Below are 25,508 nucleotides of genomic sequence, written 5' to 3'. Positions count from 1 at the left end.
ATTAAAACTCAAGACATGAGAAAAATCAATCATTTTCTTAGAAAACATTGGATTGTAGTTAGTTATTAAAAAGCTACAGGATCCAAGTTTACTTTCAAAAATTAACTTTTAATAGCATTCTTTCCAAATGAGTGCACAATTCTTTTTAAAATCCCCCATTATGAAGTCCCTTTCAGAATTTTAAACACAAAGTAGTGATATAACTTTATATTCCCCTCAGTTTGCTAACATTTTAAGACAATTGATGTGTCCTAGAAGCATGTCCACATACACTTTGACACATGGAAGTTTTATTTACCATGCTTAATAAACTGAATGCAAACAGATTATATTTGCCACACAATTACAAGAGCAAAAGTTACAGTTTCTAAATTACAAAAATAGTTATCACCTATTAGCATCTCTATACATATCTTTAGCAATATGCATTTTCTGTACAATGAACACTAATAGTGGTTAAACTGGTGAAAAATGACTCATTAAAACAAAAGTAAAGGACTAGGTAATTAAGTGGCTTAATTAGTATATAATGTAAAAGCTTTAATGTCCAATAGACAACTACGCCAAAATTGTGGTGTTTATTCACAATCATCAAACCATAAGAAATGGCAGTATACTTACTGGTGCACTACCAATACCTAAAGCTGTAACTCAGCATTTTAATCCAATCCAGGGAGTACATTCTGGTATTGACAGAGCCCACACACTGGGGCTTCTCTGCTCTCCACATTTCTTACCAATTAAGAATTGTTCCTGACAAATAATGATGGGTTCTTGATAATCTTAAGTACGCCCAAACAAGAAAAGCATTCCATCACCAGTAGAAAAAAAAAAAAAACAAACAACAACAACAAAACATTACAATTCAGCATAACCAATTAAATAAATTAGCGTTTAAGGGTTTCCCAAACAAAAAACTATATGGTGCTTTTGTAATACATCTAGCTGTTACCATTCCAGTGAGCAAGACAGTTCAAGACTGGTCTAAAAATCATTCTAAATAATGAATACTATTGCCTTTAGACCTCTTAACACACTAAAATCATGTTTTTAACATGCTGAATAAAAAATCTTAGTTATTTATTATCCCAACACATTTCTGATTAATACAGTTTAAAAGAAGGTAGGTTTCCCCTTCTAGAAAAGGAATATATCTTAAAGTGTTGCCAGATGTGGTATTTTGGATTTTTTTTTTTTTACTTAAGTTATGACAAATGTTTATCAAGGGCCTTATCCTGAAAACCTTATTCATGTAACTAACTCTTGCACATTAAGTAGTCTCATTGAAGTTAACAGGAATATACAAACAAGAAATGGGTAATGGGGGCAGGTGCCAAGTTACTGGCAGACAACTTACAAAATGTTTTTTGGTTATAGACGTGTTTTATTTTTCAGCATTTAACGACAACTAAAAAACATTTTGCCTTTAACACTCAACACACCACCTCCAAACACCTCAATTGTTTCACCCTTACCAAGAACATATTTCAGTTAATCAGCTGGTAGCACTAAGTCCATGATGAAAATGTAAAGCATCGCTGGTAGAGTAGTCTGATCTAGTCACTGAACATTAAAAAACAAAAACAACGTTTTGAATTATACTACTATTTAGCAGAATACTCACTTGGAGAATTTCAAGGACCACTTGTATGAACGTCAATCAATGTGTGTGTTAAAATAAAGTTGTCAAATGTAACAGCAATGTTAATATCAAGGTCATGCATGCATCAGAAGTGCATCAAAACTGTCAAGCTATACTGCACAGCAAATTGTTACAAGAACACTGACCTCTACATTGCATAATTATTTTAAAAACTGTAATCCTTCTATCAAAGAGCCTCCAGATGAGGAAACAAGTTACAAATGTGGCAGAACATCTAGAAGGCATTTTTCTTCCACAATTCGTGAGTAATAATATATCATGGGCTCTGTCTTTCAGAACAAAAGTTGCCTTTTGAACTCCTCTACTGTGTATTCAGTCTGTAGATCTCCAGGGTTTGTAGGATACCTTTTTTTAAAAAAAAAACAACAACAAACGTTTTGATAACATAAATGAGTCCTAAGGATAAGAGATCAATCCCAGTTAAGAGTAAGCGTATGGGTCATTTTAGCCAAATACATCTAGGATCAGCTGTTGTAGTATACATTTATATTAGCCTCCCCTTCCACCCTACATCGCAGTTCCAGAGTCAATTTCAAGCTAACATTCCAATGGATGCAAAATAAGCACCTTAAATTTAAGTTACATACCATCTCCTCAGAGACTTTGTGGCCAAATAAATCAGTATTTTACAAACTAAATTATACAAGGATATGCTCCACTATGGACTTAATTAGCAGCTTTTGGGGCTTCCGTGAACAGAGAACGCTTTCCAACCTACATTTCTTGTACTATTTCAGACCTTGATTCTGCACAAGAACTCACTCATTAGCCCCATCATACACTCAGGTAGATCCCTTTTCAGAATCATACCCTTAGCAGTTAAATATTAAGAACGACATTCTTGTCATCTTGAACCAAAAGTTTCTTATCTGGACAAGCCTAAGAAAAGTAACTAGCTTTTACCCAGATGTATTACTACCGACAGCACTGTTTACGGCAAAACACATTTTATTAATGGATCATTGTCTCAAAATAGCCAATACTTAAAAGATTATATAGAAGTAAAATTACATAAGAGTTTCAGTCTATTTCTGAACCCCCAGTTTTGTTCACAGAATGTTTTGCACTGTACCATTGGCAGGTTCTGGTCTTAAATCTGGCATGGCCAGATCCAGAAAGAAATATATTATGATTTAGGAAGATCCTGCAGTGGCAAAGTGCTCTAAAAGTAGCAACTCTTACCACACAGTACTCTCTGCTGCTGGCACATGGGTCTGACCAGAGCCTTTCTATATCCCAGTCATTGGGTGAGAAATCAGCTCTCAAACTGTTGGCAGTTAGCTGTTCCACACAAATACTGGTACAAACTCCCCACACAGCCAACCCAGAAGAACCAATCAATCACCAGCCTCCACCCCAGACATACTTTCCTGTTACCAGCCATAGTCAAAGACTGGGCATTTGCAACTACATGTTTATGTATATAACAGCTCTAGGTTATATTAAGTGCAGTATAACTTTTTTGATTCTGTTTATTCACCATTTTTTAAGTTTACAACCAACTACCAAAAATATTTTTTAGAAGGCAAGAAGTAACTTGGTTTTGTAATGCCAGCATTGTGTCTTTTGGGTCAATCAGTGCGACCTGACCAGCACTATTTAAAGAAATGTGATGATTTAAAGTCCAATAACGCAAAGGGATATAGGCAGGGACACCTTTACACCCATGCAGAACCCTTAGCAGGACCATCACTTATAGCAGAGTAACTTTTTTTTTTTTTTTAAATTGTGAAGTTTAGTTACATACAACAAAAAATGTGAAGGGGAAAACAAAAAAACAACGAACAACAACAAAATTACATTTTCAAGCTTTCAGACTATTCCTTAACTGAAAAGTTACCTTTAGAATATAACACTACTGCCAATGAATTGGATTCTTATTTTTAATATCCTATGTTAGCAAGATGTGGAAGCATTAAAGTTGCAGTTCCTGTTTTTTAAAAATACTGTTCATTTCAATTTAACAATCTAACCACTCAATGGCAAGTTCACATTAACCTGTAAAGAATCCAATTTAGAACTAACTAAATCAGGATTCTTTTAACTAAAACTGAAGACATTATTTGGATTCAAGTAAAAGAACAAAAGTGTTTTAAAACACATTAAAGGTAGTCTCGAAAAATCAAAGAAATTTTAAGATTAAATCTAAATTAAATTATGCTCCTCACAAGCTGAAATGCATAAGCACACAGTTCCACGGCCAATTATACCTGGCATGCAGTGACACTGAAGACATTTACTCTGGATTATTTTGTTATCAGAAAGTAGCCATATTTGAGTTCTTGTAGTTTAGTGTTTGCATAGGCACTTGCACTTTTACAAAAAAAAAAGTCACTCTCCAATCTCATAATGTGAAGTGTGAGGGCTTAAGAGAATTTGGGCAACTATTGCTTATTCAGTCCATACAGATGTTAAACTACTTGTCAGTGTTAGGTACGCATTCTTTATATTTCAAAGCAATTATGATTAGTTATATTTTCAGTTTACACTTAGTTGCCCAAAAGCCATATCTAGACTTACTATGTACACTGTTTAAGTGATTCTGTGTAAACTTGAAAGTGATACACTTGTACTCCAAGCTACTACTACAAAAAATTAAATAAAACTTAATGCATTTTTCATTATCCAGTAGAGACTTCAACATTTTTCTTTAACTCGATAAATTTTGCAAAGCAGTCATGAACGTGTGTCATATGCATTATTCGTTTTTAAAAATATGAATAATGAACATTTTCTTTAAACTTCCCATCCTGGGGTAGGGGCAGGGAGGAGGTAGAAACAAAAACAAAAGAACAGTAGCCAACTTAACACCAGATTCAAAATTCCACATTCAAGGAAAACAAAAACCTTCATTCAAGTCAATAAGAGTTTTGTTTGTGCTTAAGGAGTGGGAAATAATAAAATCAAGCAGTTAACCTGTAATGGAAGCATATCTAAAACAGAATTCCAATACAAAGAAGTTTTTCCAGAAGTTTACTAATGCATCCTCAAGGACTATAAGTTACCACATATATAGACATATCCAGACACTCTAAAGGAAACTGGTGACTTAAATAGGTGGCTTGATCTGTATTATGTGTTATAGTTTCAGTTCTTAGTATTTAACTTTTAGGTTATATATTTATTCCTCTCTTACAAAATGTTCCTTAGTGACATTGTTTCATCTATACAGATAAATATATGCACATTTACTTTAAAATTCTTGTAGCCACAATGTGCTGCAGGCAATCATTCAAGTTCTGTCTGAAAATTTAAGATGCATTTTTTCTAGTGAAACAATTTGATAGAAATGTCTACATATCATAACAGTAAACAGAAAGAGAAATACACTGTTCAACAATTGTGGCTACATACATTTTGCACTTTTCCTTCTCCCACAGATCGTATTATAAGCAAACAGACCTTCAGGTTGCTAAACTTTACACACACACATCCCCTTTTAATAGTAGCAAATCTGATCAACAGTTCTACTAAGATGAAGTCTGGCAGTAACAACAGTCATCTTTTTCTTTCTGCATCATCCACTGTGCCGCTTTTATTGTGGAGGTTGAAGTACGTTTAAATATTCTGACTGGCCCAGTTGATAAGTCGTGTTTCCACCACAGTCTACATACTGGTATCTCTCCTGGGATATTTGTTCAGAGTGGCCAAAGTAAGAGGTTGTCACTGTCACTCTTAAATACAGACAAAAAAGAAGAAGGAGAGACATCGGTTTGTAAAGGCTACACAAAAGGAATTTGTGAGATGATCAGTATTTTAAAATCAGATATACATTTTCTTCAAAAATTTTATTTAAAACATTTTATATAAATTAAGCAATTTTTATTTCACATTAGTAGCCAGCTAAGTTTTAATTAAAAGTTAACATTGTACTACAGGCACAGAGTTACTATTATATGTGACTACACTATACTTGGAGAGGATGGTGAAACCAATGGAGTTTACCCCAAAATCAATTTAGATCTGATCCATAAAACACACTCCTAGCATATCATTGAGTTTTGTGTTTTAAAAATAGTCATGATGGACTGTATTCAATGTTATACGGACAAACTGGAAAAGCCCGAACTTTGATCTATTTTTTATTATCTGGGTACAAAGACAAGGTAAATATTTACATCCAAATATTCAACACCTCTGGTCTTTATACCAACACATGAAACTGGCAGTGAGCTTGCAACAGAGATAATATAAGCAGGTGGAGAAGAGGGAAGAGATGGGTAAGAGACAGTTTCAGGCTTAAACTATAAAACCCAGTGAGACCTTTGTAATTATATTTAAAAAAAAAAAAAAAAAAATCCACAACACACCCCACTATAATCCTGCCTGTAAGTGAACATAACTCATTTTAAGGGCTTTCTAAAAAACTAATTTAGCAAATATGACGTATCAGACCAATGGTCCTGGAGACAAAAGGCCTTCAGTCACAGAGCAGATAGAGCGCTGGCATTGGCTGTGCAAGTTTCTTCACGCTTCCAGGCTCCATGTTAAGGCAAGATCATATTTAAACTGCACACAATTTCTTAAAAGCTGAACCATGCACAGAAATGATGAATTATTAAGTAATTTTTACTATGTTTATTCATTTTATATAGAATATATTTTCCCCCATGTTTAAGAACATTGTAAATGAAAAAATTTTCAAATACACTTAACGGATACACTAATTACTTTTATGCACAAATACAAGTGATCCATACTTACTGCATCATGACTACTATGTTATGCACTTTAATAGATGACAAGGTACAGTAATCACTGAAATAACAAAACCAGAATTAGAGTAATCAAGTGGTAAGATTTAACAAGCTAAAATACAGAACTAAAAATTCTAATTGAGAGGATATTTACATGCTCCTTGATCTTTAAAGAAGCATGAAGTATGAAGAGCTGCTATTAATGTCAATTAACTATAAAATATTATTAGTCAAAAGTTGCTGCAAATAGCGAAGATGCCAATATGCTCTACACACAAATCTCATTTTAAGTTTACATGCAAAAAGTCATTCTATATAAATGTAGAATTTTTTTCCCCCTGTTAACTGCTCTTTTTTAAAGTGGGGAAAGGGAAAGTCTGTATTTTAACAAGTGTTTAGTCATAGGCTTGCAATTTAAATTTCAAGCAGAGGATAGAAGGGCTCTGTAACCAATAGTTCAATTTAAATCTTTAAGATATCAGCAAAGAAAGCACAACAGAAAAGCCTCAACACATCACTAAGGCTACATTCACACTACAGCTTAAGTCGGTATAAGCTATGTCACTCAGGGGTGTGAATAAACTGCTCGCCTCAGCTACATAAGTTACATCAACTTAAGCTCCGGTGTGGACAGAACTATGTTGGCAGGAGGGCTCTTCCTGCCGATATAGCTACTGCTGCTTGCGGTGGATGCGGTAACTAAGTCAAAGGGAGAGCTTTCTCCCATTGGCTTAGAGTGTCTCCACTAGCAGTGATGCAGCTGCACCACTGTAAGCTCTGTAATGTAGCTAGCAAAAGATTTCTACCAGACTCCTGGTGCGAAGTTGCAAGGGAAAGAGTCAACAAGGTTGGCAGGATTTTCTGATAAACTGTGACCATCTATTTTAAGTTTGGACATTCAGGAATATGAAAAATAATTATGGTAGTAAGATTCTGAGCTAAGTCATATATCATTAGACTTGTACATATTCTTTTAAAAAGTGCAGAAAATACAAGTGTTTAAGCATTTGTAAGCTAAGTTCATATTTCACATTTATTACAATGTTTATTAATATTTTTTTTAATTTTTTTCCAAACATACTCAAGACACTAGTTCTCATTGAGTACTATGGCTTAGACCCTGCAATTGGTACCTACAGTTGTATCAAGTTGAAATGTTTTTTTGACTGTGTTTGAATTAAATACAGAAAGCTCATCTGAAAGACGTTAATGGACAAAAGATTCTTCATATTATGGTAACAAAAATGGCAGAGTTAAATTTTCCCAAACTACAAAATTCAACCGAAATTTCAACCCAAATACATTTCTTTTTTGAAGTTATAAATGAACAAATGCTTATAAATTAAGTGTCTCCTCAATTGCAACTACAGGGATTACCATTGTACAGCCATAGTGACATCCATAGTCCAAATAGAATAAATATAAGGGATATAATCCCTTATGTTTTGCATCATAAATCAACTCCCAGCCAGTTAGTTAGGAAGAAACTTTTTCTTGGAGCAGATTATCGTAAATTAGTCCATTACAAGAATTCTTGCACCATTCTCTGAATCATTGGGTACTGGTTAATGCTAGAGACAGGAAATTAAAGTAGATGAACCAGTAGCCTGACTGACTACAGCAATGCCCATGTTCCAGTCTAACATTCATAAAAAAGCAGTATGTGCTTTACTGCTGTATATTCAGTAATTCCTAATCCAAATATAGCACAAGTACAGCAATGTGGTAAGTGTTAGTTTTTAGTGGGCACCACTATATCGCATCATTAGTACAATGTTGTATACACACACATATTTTAAAAGCCAAACACTTACAACATGTAGCTCATTTCATCCTGTATGACTGTGGGCACCATATAATCAATCTGAAAAAAACCCACAACAATAATTCAATGAAATGATCAGAAACACATAAGATCAAATATGGCTCACATCACAAACATATCCACATTTACCTGCTTCATATCCAGTGGACCAATGTTGGTGATATTGTTTAGCCGTGCCTTTCCAATAACTGTTTTTGAAAACTGAACTTGAGCTGTAATGTTTGCCACTTCCACAGAATAGTAATTGTTGTTTGTTATATTTAGGGTGTTCTGCAAAAACAAACAAACAAAAAACTTTAGAATTGCCCATCATGAGTTTCTTGAAAAAGAACTGTTTTGAAAATTGTTGAGCAGAAGACATGAAAGTGTCTCATATCAAAATGGAATATATGTATAAGCTAACTTTTGCTTTATCTATCTAACTCCACATACTTTTCTAAACATATTATGTAACAATTACAGAGTTTCTGAAATGCAGACACCATGGCCGCATGCAGCCACCAGGAGCTTTTCTTGCGGCCACAGCCTCCTGAGCTGTGATGGGGGGATGAGGGTGAGAGGAAGTGGCAAAATAGCGGCCCCTCCCTGTTGTGCCTTGGTGTTGATGCTGGGGCTGCCAGCAGGGCTTGGGCCCTGCACTCCTCTGGAGACACCTGGGGCACAACACTGGAGGAGGAGCAGGCAGCTGGTGAGTTTCACTTTTCTGGGGTGTTGGGGCTAGGCTTTGGGCTTCAGTCCTGGTGTGGTGGGACAGCAGCAAGCTTGGGGCTCCAGCTGCATTGCTTCAGGCTCCATCCCTAGGCTGCGTGCCCCGGCCGTGGGGCTTCGGGAGCTGGCCACAGGGCTTCAGGCTCCAGCCCCTTACTGCCTCTCCTGGCCATTCACCCACCCCATGGCCCATAATCCCCGCTGCCTCCCCCAACCCCCATCCAGGGTTCAATTTGTCCCCAGGCATGCCAAGGCTGAGTAAGTCTGCTGTGAAAAGTGATACTTTATGTTAGTTAATATCACTTTTCACAACAGACTTACTAGCTAGCAATAAATAACCATGATTTGGACATTTGCTTTTTTTTTTTTCCTAAAGCTAACCTCATATTCTTTTCCTAAAATACTTGAGCAGCCATCAAAAAATGTATAGTGAGAACCATGTTTTAAAACACTACGCAGCATCTGGTGCAGGCAGAGGCAGTGGTGTTTTCACAAATGTTAGCTAATATTTTTATTAGATTTCATTTCTTCTAGGATAAACAAGTCTTAAATGGCAAGAATTTTCTTTTCTGCACTATCCGTCAGCTCATTAAAATATGCAGGCAGTAATAGGAAATTCATTTCTGTTCACATAAAATTAATAACCGAATTTTCAAAGATTCCAACTCCATGAAGATTTGTGAGCGAAAGAAAACTGAATCTACTTCCCTTGTTCACAGGAGAATGTGCATCTGTAATACAGACACTACATGAGGAGCTTTTGGCTATTGTATCCACAGAGTAGCCCCTTCCAGCATGCTGACACCTCTGCACTAAATTATTTGGGGTCATCCCTGTTTACTACTCTATCCAATTCAGCATGCTGGTACTGAACACTTACAATACTTACATTTTAGAAGGCCACACTTTAAGAGATATCTACCTCAACAATTGCAGTCATCCTGTATACTATTTTTTAGTGGAGTACAGGTATAGACTTAAGGAAGGGATATCTTTCTTAATAGTAGACCCAGAATCCTGGCACACTCTCCCAGAGCAGATCAGGAAAAATCCCAGTTTCTACTTCTAGGTCTATCTGCCAGACCTCTACTGTTCCTCAAAGATCCAGACCAGATGAAAGTCTGACAGTAAACTGAAGGTAGCAGCCCATGATTATACAAACTGGAGAAGAGAATCTGACCACTCAAACAGTTGTCACTATCTTTATAATCCACATAAAATGCCTGCTGGGGTAAACACTGTCAGAATGCTTACAAATAAATGCTACACCTTATGTGCCTAGTAAAATTCTATATAATAAAGCATTTTTGCCTGGATCCATACGTTGTGTTTTAAGGGGAAACTACACAAATTTACTGTTCACTTTACCACAATGTTCAGATTGTCTTACCGTAATATTTAGATATATTATGCGCCTACTTGTTTCATAACTGACATATACTGACTTCACTCCAATGTATTCAACATCGATGGAACGAGGAAATAAGAAGAATACAGCCAGACCAGAAAGGAGTAAGCATACTATTACAGAAGCAGTCACATAAAGCTTTCTGGGGGGGGGAAAAAAAAATAAAGTGTTAATCTAGTGATATTACCAACAAAAGTGATTGGTTATAAAATTCAAACCACTTCTTTCTTACCATTTATTTTCTTTGTAAGTATATAAGCATTCCTACATAAAATCAAGATATTTAATCTAGTCTGTCTCAAACTTTCACTCTAACTGTTTAAATTCCACTTAATATGCAGTTTGTTTTCAGTTTATGTTTAACAAAAATCTTAGAGTATAGGTTAATCTTGCTTTCAAGCAGAGTTCAGATACAGAAGTAACTGATGTAATTAGTGACTCAAACTTCAACACATATATATGGATGCTCTGGTCTAAAAATTTTAAACCTAATTCTGGGGCCCAATATATTTAAGAAAAAGACCTCAATCAAAAAATACTCTTAATTTGAAATAGAACCACCAGAACTGAGAGAGCAAGCAAATCAAATTTTGATATATTGTAATATATGAGAACAAGGCTCCCATATGCCTTGCAAAACTCCCTGTCTTACAGGAAAAAATATTTTATACTAAAGCTAAATAGCAATGCTACTAGCTTACTTAGATGTCTGTTTAACGAAGAACTACAACTTTTGGTTTCTTGGGAAAAAAAATCAAGGCATATGAAATAAAACCTTGTAATACAGCTTTATAAAGCCGCAAATTTGTTCCAAGTTTTGGACAACAAACAAAAGATTCTTCACAACTGACCTACCATTGTACCAAATCTAGAGGATTCTTAACCTCTCAGTATAATCTTCAAGTCCTCGCAATTAAAGTTGTAGAATGTGACAATTTTCACATCCCTATAAAAAATGGTATCTTGCCATAATTCAGTATTATAAAATGAGGCCTACTAGCAAATAAATGAGTAAATTAATAAAAGCTATGGCATCAGTAAAACACATTAGGTATTGGAAATCAGAACTTGGGGCTGGTTTAGCAAAGAAATGACAAACCTAAAATAAAGAATTATAAAAATCTCTGTATCCACCAATATTTCCATGCACTTGTTAATAACTGCTATTATTGCTAACATTATACTGTTGCCAAATTAAGTATTCTAGGATTTCTAATGTCTGCTAGACATGAAAATAAAAGTCTATTACAGAAAAATCTAAAATCTTTTGATGACTGTCATAAAATACATCATAAATCACTAAGGTTCAACTGGTTTAACACATAGGCAGATCTAGTAAATTTAATACAGAGAAAGCAGCAACAAAAAGGGCTAGACCAGAGTAATGAGTTTACTGATCCTTGACACTGATGACCAAGAAACCATCCAAAGAAATATACAATAATAATTGACTTATTTGACAACAGTGGGCCAAATTCACTGCTGATGCAACAGTCAAGTTGTGTCTACTTACGTCAGCAATGAATTTGGCCTTTTGCCTTCAGGTTAAAAGCTACTTTGCCGTTGGTCTAGAGTAAAGGCTACCGAATTCTCAAGCAATGTACAGCCACACAGTCTTCTAAAATATTAATCATTTGATATAACTATAGCCCAAAAGATACTGTACTGCATTATGCACTGTGCTACAAAATACCTTCTTAAAAAACAGGTGTGTGTTACCCTGAACCTCTTTTGTTAATATTTTGAGAGTTATTGTTAGTTTTCTTAAGCAACATTGTTTGGAGATAGTGAGCCCAAGAAAAGATTACTCAGTGACTTCACTTATGTTTCTTCTTTAGAGAGGAAAAAAAAAAACAACACCTATATTCTGATGTTAAATGTGATGCAATATATCAGCAAAAGAAAAGTTCATTTCATACATTCATATTCTTACTGTAACTTACGTTCTTCTTGGCCTCAGCCTCTGATCACTGTATGGAATCAGTGCCACAAGCTGGTTTTCCTGCCCTACAAATATACAACAACAGTTTTCAGAAATATCTTTAGGTGGACTTAGCTATCTCTAAACAAGAACAGTTCAAATAGCATTTTCCAGCAGACTTTAATGGAACCTCATGATGGATTTTTGTTTTTAATAAAAAGAGACAGTAATTAAAACTACATTTTGGAAAGTGTCCTTAGGTATGGAACATGTCTTCACAGACTACACAAAAATTCTTTCAATTCCCCAGAGATTGTTCTGCTATGGGTGTATTAAGGGACATATGCTTCTATCTCAGAAGAAAGGTTAAGAAGCAATTTTTTTGACAGGGCAGTGAAAGGAAATACTTGTTTCTCTGGAAGACAAGTATTTGTACTGCATTAGTCACCAAAAGCACCAAACAGAACCAGAGGCCCATTACATTAGATGTTGTATGAACCCATGAGAATACACAGTCCCTCCACCAAAGAGTTTCCAATTCATTCATTTCTGACCTATGTTCCCTTCTTATGATTCAACAATTGAATTTTTTAGTATTGTAAGCACCCTGGAGCAAAGACCAGTTTGTAATGCACTATGCACATCTTTGATGCATAGGAAGTGAATAATCCTCAATGAGTGAAAATTAACAATCTGAACAGCATGGCGGCAAAAGAAAAAGAACAATCACTAATACCAAAACCAAGCTTGCAAGAACAAGAATGAGTACTATTTAGGTCAAACCTTTAATGTCAGGATCAAGAATTTTGCTCACAATATCCTCAGTTGCAAAGACCACCTGAAAGTTTACCAAGACATGCTCTATGAGGTATCAACAAATTATTCTTGCGGTAATGAGCTGAACATCTATGAAAGTTCAGTGAACTATTATCACACGTGATGCACTTACAAACACTTCAGAGGAAAAGACTCCAATGTGTAGCTAATATGACAGACAGAAAAAATGAAGAGGGAGATGAAGATTACTTAAGATATACATGATTATCATTGGGGGTCTGAGCCCAGAGCTACCTTGGGGTATGTCTACACCGCAATTAGACATTCATGGCTGGCCTGTGCTAACTGACTCACGCTCGCAGGGCTCTGGCTAAGGGACTGTTCAACTGTAGCACAGACGTGTGGGGTTGGGCAGGAGCCTGGACTCAAGGACCCTGTGAGATGGGAGGATACATCTACAAAGAGACTCGCAGCAGTGAGTCTCAGAGCCAGGCACTTGACTCAGGTCTCACGTTATGGGACTCAAAATAGCAGTATCAACATTCTCAGGCTGAACCCAGGTTCTGAGATCCATCTCCTTCACTGGGTTTCGTTCCCCCACCCCCAGTGTACACATTCCCTCAGAAGGCTAAACAGTCTAAGAGCTACGGGAATTTTCCATACAATTCCTACTAAAGAAAAAGACCTATAGGTTAGTAATTTGTGCACGTGGTATTCTTTCCCCTAAAAAATACAAGTCCCAATAAATGAAACAAATGACTAAAAGCTTGAAAGTACAAGCAGGACCTGCATAGAAGAGAACTTGAAAGTATGCAGGTTATTTAAACGTGCAAGTTGTACAAGCAGCAGGAGAGGATATAAGGTAGATGTAGCAACACAGCATGTGTCAACCGTTGGGTTAAAGTGTGGCACCTAATCACAGATATCTAAATATTAATTGCACCATTCAGCTCAAACATAGTTTTTGCAATAAGGTATTGTGGAGGTTAAAATAAGTTAAAACACACTGGTTTCCTGTCCACACCAACAGATTTCTACATTTTTCTTACAAACCTACAGTCCCTTCTCTGCACAGTTTTCAGTTGTAGATAGACTAATGACTGGGGAAACAACAAAAACAAAGCCACACAAAGTTTCCACAGAGCGCAAAAATCTTTGTGTTTGCAATACAAGAAGAGTTAGAAACATGGTAAGAGGTTTGAGAAAAATTCTGGAATATTTGTTCTTGTTTGAAAGAAAATGAAAAAAAATACTAAAAATAATCATTGATTGTTTAAATATATTCTTCAAAAACTTTGCAAAAAAATATTGTAGTGCTACTTTTATTTTTACTCTGTGTGCTGTGTTGAACAGTCGGATTTGGCAAAAAGACAAGAAACAAATTCCATATGATTGCTACAGTTTAACAAAAGCATGAATCCAAGTACACTCTAATTCCAATTGTGCAGTATAGTCTCAGATATTCACAATTTTGTTACTTAAATTGAAATCATTTTATAGCGCACTGAATCTATCTTAAAAATACCAGTTCACTCTATTAGCCAGTTCTAATGAAAATATTTTATTGCAGACTTTCATTAATTAGCTCACATTTTTAGTGTTTAGTATGAGACATGCATATCGAATAAATGCTTTAAAAAAAGTCACTCTAATGTAAAAATTGAATAAAAAAATTGTATGTTTAACAATTTTCTATTTTGATTTACTAAACATTAACTCTAACCTTATATATTAGAAACATCCGCAACTTAAATGTTACCTATTATCATAACACCTAGTATTACCATAACAGGAAAATTAAAAACATTTCTATTTAATTTGATTACTTGAAATATTTGATAGCCCTTTGTACGGGTCTTTCACATAGCAACAGGAGAGAAAAAAATATGGTTGTAAAGCTACAAAAACAGAAGGACTCAGGGCAGATGTGATGACTAATGATACAAAATCCATATGGTTTATGTAAGTCACTACACTGATACTGATATTAATTGGAAATTACATGGTCTTAAATCTGTTGCTATTTTTAAAAAAAAAAAATTTCTTTCAAATGGTTTTGGTGCCTTTCCTCCCAGAAGATTCTGAAATGCTTTACAAACTGTACTTGAATAAGGACTTTTAACCTGTACTGAAATATCTCTCTCTCTGGAGTAGAATGTGGCAGCCATTCTATGCCAAAACAACATTTTACTCCTGGGGGAATTCTGCACCAAAAAATTAAAAATTTTGTGCACAGTATTTTAAAATTTTGCATGTTTTGTCAAAAACAACACAATATAATCATGCCAGCTTCAATTATTTTAGTAATTTATTTCTAAATATCTGTCAGCAGGTATGCCTGCATCAATACAGATCCCCGCACTCCCCTACCCCAAAAATTCTGGTAATTTTTTTTTTTTTTTTTTCAAATAGGTTCCTTACTAGGAATAGAGAACTTCATATAGAAGTTAATTAATACAGAAGTTTGAGTAATTAATTTAAATTACAATACAGAACTATATTTCTTGCACCTGTCAGAATCACTGCAAAGGCTTGGATGAGTCAGGGTAATGGAAGAGCTGAGAGAGAGAGAGAGAGAAGAAGCCTAGAGTGACCTGGAGGATTGTTGGGTGTGGGTGGGAGAAGTATGGAACAGGTTTTTTGGGGGGTTGGGGGTGAATTGTTAGGGAGTTGGGGAGCCTCCCCCATGCAGATGCAGGCTGACCCCAAGCCTCTCCCTTACAGTCCAACATATCTGCCCCTGTTCCCGCATCCCCAGCCCCAGGGGTTTCTGCAGCCTCCTCCCCCATCCCCATATATCCCAGCAGCCCCCCTCTCTAGTCCCCAATGGGCCTTGCACCCCAACTCACATTCAGCTCCTGGCTCAATGCTGTCACCCCACTAGCTTTGAGCCCACACTCCAGTCTGCCCCCCCACACCCCCTAACCATTCTGAACACCAGCCTGTGACCCACCTAGCAGACCTGTGTGTCCCACTCTGTCCTAACTTGGCTCCGCACGCACGGCATTGTGATGAACTTCTACTCTTGGGGGAATTCTGCCCCACTGTGCACTCACAGAATTTCTCCCTGCCTGCCCACCCACCCCCCATCCCCAAAATTATATTATGACTCAGAAGTGCTGCGGTTCTGCCTTTTGCCCACCATCGGTAGTTGCCTGTGTTCGTGCGGCTGGCTGTTCTGGCGCCACAGCAGCCTCTGGTGGGGAAAAAGGTAAAACTGCAGCACTTCTGGGGCAGAATGTATTTTCTGCAGCAAAAAAGTTCTGTGGGACACATGAATTCTGCACATGCACAGTGGTGCAGAATTCCCTCAAGAGTAACATTTTTATGAGGAGAAATGATGACTAATTTGTCAAATTAAAGATGCAAGAGTAATTTTAGGAATAGAATTTGATCAAAATGGGGCTAGTACATCTAAGGCTGTGTCTTCTATAGGCAAAAAGATGAGCTAACAGATGGCAATATGCTAGTGACGACAAGGAAGTTATAGTTTTTACACATATTAGAAGGTCAGGATAAATCCTAAAGGGAGCATGTAAAACTACAACTTCCTGGTCTTTACCAGGATTGTACCTCCTGTTACCTAACACACAGTAAGAACTCTAGTGTTGTCAGAAAAGTCTATTTCAGTAACTCCTCACTTAACATTGTAATTATGGTCCTGAAAAATGCAACTAAGTGAAACAATGTTAAATGAATCCAATTGTCCCATAAGATTTAATGTAAATGAGGGGGATTAGGTTCCAAGGAAATATTTTTGGGGCAGACAAAAGGCATTATACTGTATACTGTACAGTACTGTATTGTGGTTGGGAAGTTCCCCTGGCTTACCCCACAGAGGCATAGCCCACTGCAGGCAAGGACATTAGGAAGCACTTATGCAGCAGCAGCAGCTTCCCCAGAGAACAGGCTCCAATTTTGCCAGAAATGCTCCAGGCCCGCCTCTTCCTGTCCCTGCTCCACTCCAGGCCCACCTCTTCCTACCCCACTCCATCTCCTCTCAGGAGCACACCACATCCCTCTCCCCCCCACCCAAAGTCCTCAGGGAAGGACTGGGAGGGAGGGAAAGGAGGCAGAGAAGCAGAACTTGTGCAATGCTCCCGTGTAAGATTCCGTGGAAGAGCAGCGACTTTACAAGGAGGCAGCCAAACGACATTATAAGGGAGCATTGCACAACTTTAAACGAGCATATTCCCTAATTCAGCAGGGGCATAACATTTAAACAATGTTAAGTAGGACAATGTTAAATGACGAGTTACTGTACTGAAGAGAAGGATTTTACTTTGACATGGGCATCTATTAATCGTTTGACCAGGCTAACCATAATCAGTTTTAGGACTGAGGCTGAACGTTTGCAAATGACATTTGTAAAACACACCATAATGAAGGGCACAGCTTAAAACTAATTTGTGATAGATCTAGATAATACTTAGCACTTTAAAAAAGTGTTAATATTTTCAAAGCAGTGTACACCAGGTACTTGAAAGTGCATGAATATTTTTTAAACCAGAATGCTGAATTTCAACAGCCCTAGGTATTGGACTTTGCCCATATTCTCATATTACCTACTAGCTAGCAAGAAATTCTCCAAGGAATGTCAGGTGGCAAGGATAACACCACCATATGATGAAGTCCCATTAACTATTTCACCCTCCTGATCAGAAATACCTTTGAGGACCTTTGCAGGACTACTGTCAAGAGCACCAGTATGCACAGAGGAGGGCATCCTCTTTTAAGAAAAGTATAAGTAACAAGGGGCATCCAACAATGCAGTCACAGGATAAAAACATTTCATGTCCAGAAACAGACAACCTATTTAAACAGATTTTCCCAAACCACAACTGATGTTTACTATTCAATGCATGCAAAATGCATGGCTTTCAAAAAAGCCTGTTCTTGTGGTATGCACAATACACAAAAGCATGACAGCCTGCAGAGAGCTGAATCCCTCAATTATGATTTAAAAAAAAATACAACGTGTCTTGAGAATGACTGATGCTACTACTTAGAGGTCCAACAGAATAAAGGCACAAAAGGCTGCTTTTTAAAAGAGAAAGACAACGAGAAATAAAGCTTTCAACACAAGATGCAAAGGACATCTAGAAGGAAAACACTGTAGCTGCTAATATACCATATATACTTGTTCATAAGCGGAATTTTTTTTTTAGTAAAAAGGGAAGCACCAGAGAAGGGGTATATGAACGGGTATAGAGAGGGAGAGGTGGGACACAACCCCGTCCCCCAACAGAGGGAGCAAGGAGAAGCAGCACAGCCAGAAGGGAAGAGGCGGGGCCAGAGTCTCTCTGCTTCTGGTCACGCTGCTCTCCCCTTAGCCTCCGAAGCAGCTGCAGACTGCGGCCGCACTGCCCGGCCGCGGCCCGTCGGAGCAGGCTGCAGCTGTGCCAGACACATCCTCCCCAGATAAGGTGGGAAGGGATGGAATGGGGAGAATGTGGGGGCCCTGGGGTGGGGTCATGTGGGGTTGGTCACAGGGGTTACTCCCCGACCCCCAGCTTCTCCCCCCAAAAAAGTTTCCCCACCAGTTACTGTCCTGGCCCGTCAGAGTAAGCAACTTGCACGCCGGGACACTTTGTTTACTTAGGTTTACCTCTGTGCCTGCAGACGCTCGAAGTAAACAAACCATCTAAGCCTGCCAGCGGCTTATCCTCATGGCCCAGGAGCCAAAGTTTGCCGACTCCTGAATTATAGGGTCAGCATATGAACGGATCGTAAAAATTTTCCATTTTTACTTATCCATCTTGGGGGGTGGGTGGGGAGGTGGTTGGCTTATAAACGAACCGGCTTATGATCAAGTGTATGCGGTAATTCGTTTCCATAAAGGCCATTTTTCACAAGTATTTGTAAGTCATTTTAAGAGGTGTAATAATTAAAGGTACAGATTGTCATACCAAGAATTACACCAGATTCTCTGTACCCTAGTTCCTGACCATATTAAACCTACCCTTGCCTAAATTTCTCCATCTAAAAAATGGGAACTACACACTACTTACCAGTTATAATGAGCTTTGATATATCTCTTGACAAAAAGTTATTATATAAAACTGAAAAGTTAGAATTGTAAAATATGTATTATGATGTACAAGCTTACACATCGATCATCAAAACTGTTACCTCACAAAACTAGTCTGACCATTTTTGTTAAACAGAATGCATACTGAAAGCATTTAACAGAAAAAACAACTAGAAGACCGTATACTTAATGGACAGTTAAAATTCTGAACTGACTCACATGTTTTAAAAATAAAGGTTAGCAAGAACATTATTAAAATAATATTCTTAAGAGTGCAGGCTCTGATTACCACAGTATATATTCAAGTGAAAGACCTCATAAAATGTGTCTCTGTATAACTGCCTAGTCATTTCAATATAGTTAAGGGATAAAATACCTAGATACAAGGAGAGTTAAGAGCACATATGCACAAGCAAATCAAGATTAAAGTCTTGCACTGATTTTCTCCGATACAAATACTAAAAAGATAATTTATAAAACGTTGATTCATCACACTCAGTCTGACTGTCTTCTTGTGGTAGACGAATAGAAGAGAAAAAACAAATTTCAATTACAGAACTGTAGCTATTGGATCCAAGGTATCAGCTTCATTTACAAGGAAATATGCTTAATTTTAATCTGTAACACCTACCACGTGGAATTCTCCCTGTCCCTTGGCAAGTGGGACAAGTGACACTGTCTCTTCCTGTAAATTCCACATATGGGAACTGTGACACATCCCCACTTCTTCCATCTTCACTATGGGATTCAGAGTGAACTAATCCATTCCTCATGTTTTCAGATGCTGTACCTCCATCATAGCCATCTTCCTTACACGTATGTAAAGGCAGGTGAGAAAAGGATTTCCCCATGTCTGATGGTAGAGAGAGTTAGAAGCACGTTTTAGGAAAAACACTCAAAAATGGTTTACTGTCTTATGCAAAACCCAAGAGGCACTATTAACATTGCAGTGCTTAGGAATGAAAAGAATCCAATTCATTTGGAATTCACAGTACAACAAAGTCAGAATAAAACAAGACGCAATCTGAAATTAAACCGTTGACAATTAACAGAGTTCATTCACTTTGAAGCTCTACAGCAGAGAAGTCAAATATATAACTTGCAGGATCCATCCCGCCCTACAATTATACTTATATGGCACACAACATTCAGATTGTCCAAAATTACAGTTTTTGTTTTTGCTTTTTTTAAGTAATATTTGCAACCAGGAGCGCTAAAAGGAAAAGAAAGCTGAGCATAACTGTTGCAGTCATGTCTGCCTGAGTCTGCAAATAGCCCATAACAATGACTGAGAAGTGTGAATTCCCCCAGACCCTATTATCCTAATTGGACATCAACTCTAAAATTCAATTATAACATTTCAGCAACAACATTATTTCAGTGCTGATCATTTTAGCAAAAAGAACAAGGAAGGAAGTGAACCCAAGCCCCCAGGGAGGTGGGACTTAGGAGCTGCTGCAGGGGAAGAACTGTAACGGGAACAACAAAAGGAGACAGAATAGAAAGATATAGGCAAGGAAAGATGAGAAAACAATGGCAGAGACAGAAGTCATGACAAAGGAGAGAAGAGCTTCCAGTTGTGCATGCTGAATAATAAAGTACTAAATAAATACCTAAAAGTTTAGTTTTCACATATAGGCTGAAAAGGACTTCTATCCAAATATCCACTGACATAAGCGTGGGACGGTGTAGATTGAGGGGGAATATGGAGTCCTAAATTTATACCCCAAACCACAGAAAACCAAGTGTGCAATTTCACCCTTTACAAATCAGTTTCATACCCTTAATCTACAGCAGGGGTAGGCAACCTATAGCACGGGTGCCGAAGGCAGCACGCGAGCTGGTTTTCAGTGGCACTCACACTGCCCGGGTCCTGGCCATCAGTTCAGGGGGTTCTGTATTTTAATTTAATTTTAAATGAAGCTTCTTAAACATTTTAAAAGCCTTATTTACTTTACATGCAACAATAGTTTAGTTATATATTATAGACTTATAGAAAGAGACCTTCTAAAAACGTTAAAATATATTACTGGCACGTGAAATCTTAAATTAGAGCGAATAAATGAAGATTCGACACACCACTTCTGAAAGGTTGCCAACCCCTGATCTACAGTCTTTCACTCAGCCTGCTTTTCAAATCAACACATCAACAGCGGAAACCCTAATTTTGACCAACTTTAACATTTGTATGACTGGGTGGATCATGTCATCCAGATAATAATTACTTATTTCAAAAATACTTCTAATTAACATTTAAAAAAAAAAAACCAACAAAAAACCAGCTTTAAAAAAAACCTTCAAATAAAATGTTGAGCCCTCTATCTGTAGCAATGCATAACAAAGCTGTATTCCGAGCCTGAAAAATTCACTCACCAGGGGCAACTAGGGAACTTTGCTTGAAGAGACAGAAGTCAAAGACATTAATTTCTACAGAATTTTACATTTCATTTAATTATTATATAAATGTTTAGCCATTATTACAAAAATGGCTCTAAATCAGTTTCCATACATAAAGACAGTGTTAATGCCCCAACTGCTGCTCCTAACTTTTTAATGAGGAAGTAGACTGAAATGGAAAGCTATCCCTGGAACCCTACAGCCATGAGTGAAACTGACAAGAATTGTGTCATTTGCACTCTTATATCGGTTAGGAATCCTGTAAGTAGCTGAGACAGACAGGGGAGATGTTCAAGGGGGATGGAAGAGACAGGTAGAGTGCTAGGGGACTCGCTAACCTTGCAAATACCAGGAAACAGTGAAATGGGAAGAGTAATGAAGACCCTTCACTTCCCTCTTGCATCAATCAGGAGGCTGAAGATTTGAGGGAAGGGACACGCAAATGAACTTTCAAATTTCTCGCAGTTTAGGGATAGAGGAGTTTTCAAGTTTCACACACTTATAAAAACAGAGGCAGATACATATATTATGGATTTACCCATCCCTTCACCTTACACCCCACCTATCACAGTACAGGGAAGATAACTGATGAGCAAGGAGAGGGGTAAAGGGGCATGGACTTCTTTGCCAGTGCATTAGCCCCAGCCCTTCCTGGTGGCCCCTACTTTCTGTACCAACCTCTAACTGGAATAACCCTCTAAACAGTGGGTGTATGGCTATGCTCCAGGCTAAACAGTAGGAACATTATGACTGCAGAAAAATGACTCCAAGGTGAAATATTTTGCAAGTGTCTGTACCTTTCTAGTAGTCAGATCATATAATCTACCACTATCAATCTTTAATGCAAGGTAGCACACCAACTACCATGACTTAGATTACAGTCTTTCAGAGTTTGAAAAACTCACTGATGTGAAGCTTGATCCTGCATGCATTATACAGACAAAGCTCCCACTGAACCGAAATGGAATTTTGCCTTAGTGGGAACTGCAGGATCATGCCATTAGTTTCCACTATGGTACTAGAGAAAAGAAATCTAAAATATAAAGGAACCCCATTCCTGCAGTTGTACAATAAGGTGTCCCATACAGAGAAAATAATACTTTAAGAACTTGCATGCATTCCTTCTGTATAGACTTCTCAGATTATTAAAAAGATATATTATTCCAATAGGTGGTATAACCAACTAGAAAGGATAGAAAAAGGCCAGAAGTTCCTTACACTGATGTCTTACTGATGGTCCCAGCAGCATTACTGCATCACAGATGGGTGAACACAGACATTTGCTTGAATTAAAAATCATGAATTTGTGTCGATATTCATGACCCATTTTGTTGGTTTTAGCAAGTATTCATACAAGCCAAGTTTTAGTCACAAGAAAATTCATGATATGGAAACCTACTTATATGGATATTCTTGCAACCATTTTGCATGCGCTTTGTGGATCTGAGCATGCTAATAAGGGAGCTGAAATACCATACAACTCAGATGACTAAAAACACAATGCCTGTTGTAAATAGAAAGTATCCACAGCACAAGCTGCGGCAAGTATTTTGTGAACAAGGCTGAAATATGTTCACACAAGCCATTTAAATAATGAACAAATTTACAATAATTGGAATTTGTCAGCAAAAACAGAAATAGTTTCTAATTTACTAAATTATTCACTAAGTACACAAGATGGCTCTGCCCCTCTGTTGTCATTAGTCCACTTAGAAGGTTTTATGATTCTGCCACAGCCTTGGAGCTATGGAGCCTGAGTTCTTTACCTCACGCAACAGAGGTTATTGCCCCCTCTCAGAGCAGGCAGACAGACACACTAGCACTGTTGGAGGCAGTGCGCTAAAAATAGCAGCGTGAACTTTGCAGCATGTGCAGCAGACAGGGCTAGTCACCTGCGCTCAAACCTGTGCCACAATGTCCAAACTTATTTTTAGCACGCTAGCTCAGTCAGAGCAAATGAGAGTCTCTCTACCTTTGCTGGAAGGCACACTCTCTAGGTAGACATACCCAAGGGATCATACTTTTAGATCCAGAGGTCATGGATTCAATCCCAGCAAGTGTTATGCTACAACTGCAACTAACTCGTCCGATTACACTGCTTGAAGATTCAAATGCCAACTCTAATTGAAAACTACCGTTCCATCTATAACAAATATTTTATACCTCAAATCTATAAACGTCAATTCTGAATGCCCCCCAATACAATACCCCAATACAATGAGATTTTAAAAACCGTAACATTTTGTAGATGAGAATACAGAAAAAAAGCAATTAGGGAAGCTGCCTGACCTCAAAACGTTACAACAAACCAGTGTCAAAGCCAAGATTACAATACAGGAATTCTTGGCTTCTAATCCTGTAGTCAATTCCTTAGACATAATACTTCTCAGTACTACACTACAGCCTATATCAGCATAGATTGTGTCACGCAGGGGCATGAATAAACCACTTGCTGAGTGACATAAATTACACTGAGGTAAGTGTTCATATGCACAGCACTATGTCTGTGGAAGAGCTTCTCCTGTCAACATACTTTATGCTGCTCACAGAGGCATTTTGTAATGTCTTCACCAGCAGCCCCACTGTACTTAAATATATGGCCTAAATGGATGCAACTTTCCTTTTAAAAGACAGATCAAAAGTGGAGTTCTTATTTCACTCTAATATACACAGAATTAAAATGCAACTCCACAAAAAGCAAACAAAATGATGATAATACACCTAGTTTTAAAAGCCATTTTATTGCAGTTGCCTGCTCTATCAGCTGAGGATTAGTCATTACTATTACACATTCTCTCAGGATACATAAGGGAGAAAAGGTAAAGAGACATGACTTGGTATTCACAAGTCTGTTCAGCTTGGGTAGGCATGGCTAATGACGTGCAATATACAAGATTTTAACAAACTCTTTGTCAAATCCCAGCCTTCAGCTATCCACTGAGTACACAGCAAAAAGTGTTTCAGGAAAACACTTGAAATCTGGGACCTTGAGACTTATGTCCTGTGTGGACAAAAGAGAGAGAGACACCCCTCAGTGAAGCCAGGTATGTTTACATTTGAATCCCACAACCCCGTCATCCACAGCAAAGGGAAACGGGAAGCAGAAGCTTTAATTTCACCAGAGACCTAAATAACCAGCTGTTAGAGACCTCCCCACAAAACACACATACCAAAACAACAGCATGATAACACCATGCCTTGGCTACCCAACCCAGCTAAGCACACAACCTCGGTCCTGGGCCCCAGGTCCCACCTCAGCACACAACTCTTCCCCGCCGCCCACGACAACACCGCTCGGGGACGCAGGTCCCCCCTTACCACACACACACACACACTGCCCCCTAGGCCACCCATCCAATCACACATCTCCCCCTGCCTCCCCAGGGCAACACAGCTCGTGGGCCGCAAATCCACTCTCAACACACACAGGGACAACACCGCTCCCGAGCCCCCCATCCCACCTCAGCACACAACTACCCCCGCCACACACACACACAACACTGATCTGGGGCCCCGGCCAGCACTCCGTGACACCGGCCCCCCGGACCCCTTCCCAGCGCCCAAGCCACACCAGGGTGACACGGCCAGGCCGCTCCGCACTGCTAGGCCCCCCACCCCGCCGCGATGCCCAGCTTCCCCTCGCCAGCACCGACGGCCGCCGCCCGAGCTCGGCGCCCTCTCACCTGCGCGGCCGGGCTCGGCTGCTCGCTCGAGACAACTGGACTGCGTGCGCGGCAGGGCCCGGCTCCCGGCGGCGGGTGAAACAACGACACCGAGCTCGGGAGCCCGGATCCTTCAGCGAGTGCAGTACGCAGGCGCGGCGAGGCGGGGGCAGGGGGCACTTGGCTAAGGGCGGACGGTCTGTAGGGGAGGGGCTGAGGCCCAGCGGCGAGCACCTGGGAGGAGCCTGTCAGCCGCCCTCAGGTCTGGGGTCTTCGGCTCGCGGCGGGGCCGCTGTGGTACGAAGGGCCGAACTGCAATCGCTGCCCGTCTCTAGCAGTCCACACGTTTGCTCTAGCTAGGGTGACCAGAGACCAAGTGTGAAAAATCGGGGCAGGGGATGAGGGGTAATAGGAGCCAA

The 25,508-nt window shown here is 38.6% G+C and overlaps 1 protein-coding gene across 1 annotated transcript; it reads right to left on the bottom strand.

Moving 5' to 3' along the window:
- Positions 1 to 87: 87 nt before the first annotated feature.
- TMEM106B (transmembrane protein 106B) lies at positions 88 to 25,249 on the bottom strand. Its single transcript, XM_032795682.2, has 8 exons — positions 25,111 to 25,249; positions 19,662 to 19,883; positions 12,245 to 12,308; positions 10,284 to 10,443; positions 8,315 to 8,455; positions 8,175 to 8,224; positions 6,368 to 6,421; positions 88 to 5,337 (listed from the first exon to the last, which is right to left on the bottom strand). The coding sequence occupies exons 2-8, from the start codon at positions 19,879 to 19,881 to the stop codon at positions 5,199 to 5,201; spliced, it is 828 nt and encodes a 275-aa protein (XP_032651573.1). The 5' UTR covers positions 19,882 to 19,883; positions 25,111 to 25,249; the 3' UTR covers positions 88 to 5,198.
- Positions 25,250 to 25,508: the final 259 nt, after the last annotated feature.

This window comes from Chelonoidis abingdonii, chromosome 2, assembly GCF_003597395.2.
Source record: "Chelonoidis abingdonii isolate Lonesome George chromosome 2, CheloAbing_2.0, whole genome shotgun sequence".
NCBI classification, from domain to species: Eukaryota; Metazoa; Chordata; order Testudines; family Testudinidae; genus Chelonoidis; species Chelonoidis abingdonii.
The sequence above is the reverse complement of the archived record's forward strand: the minus strand, read 5'-3'. Positions and strand labels throughout refer to the sequence as shown.

Excerpts from the sequence above, each read along its gene's own strand:
- TMEM106B (XM_032795682.2), bottom strand. The coding sequence starts at position 19,881 with ATGGGGAAATCCTTTTCTCACCTGCCTTTACATACGTGTAAGGAAGAT. Across the intron at positions 12,309-19,661 it reads GACAGGGAGAATTCCACGTG|GGCAGGAAAACCAGCTTGTG; the intron begins GTAGGTGTTACA and ends GTATATTTGTAG. Across the intron at positions 8,225-8,314 it reads GTCCACTGGATATGAAGCAG|ATTGATTATATGGTGCCCAC; the intron begins GTAAATGTGGAT and ends GGTTTTTTTCAG.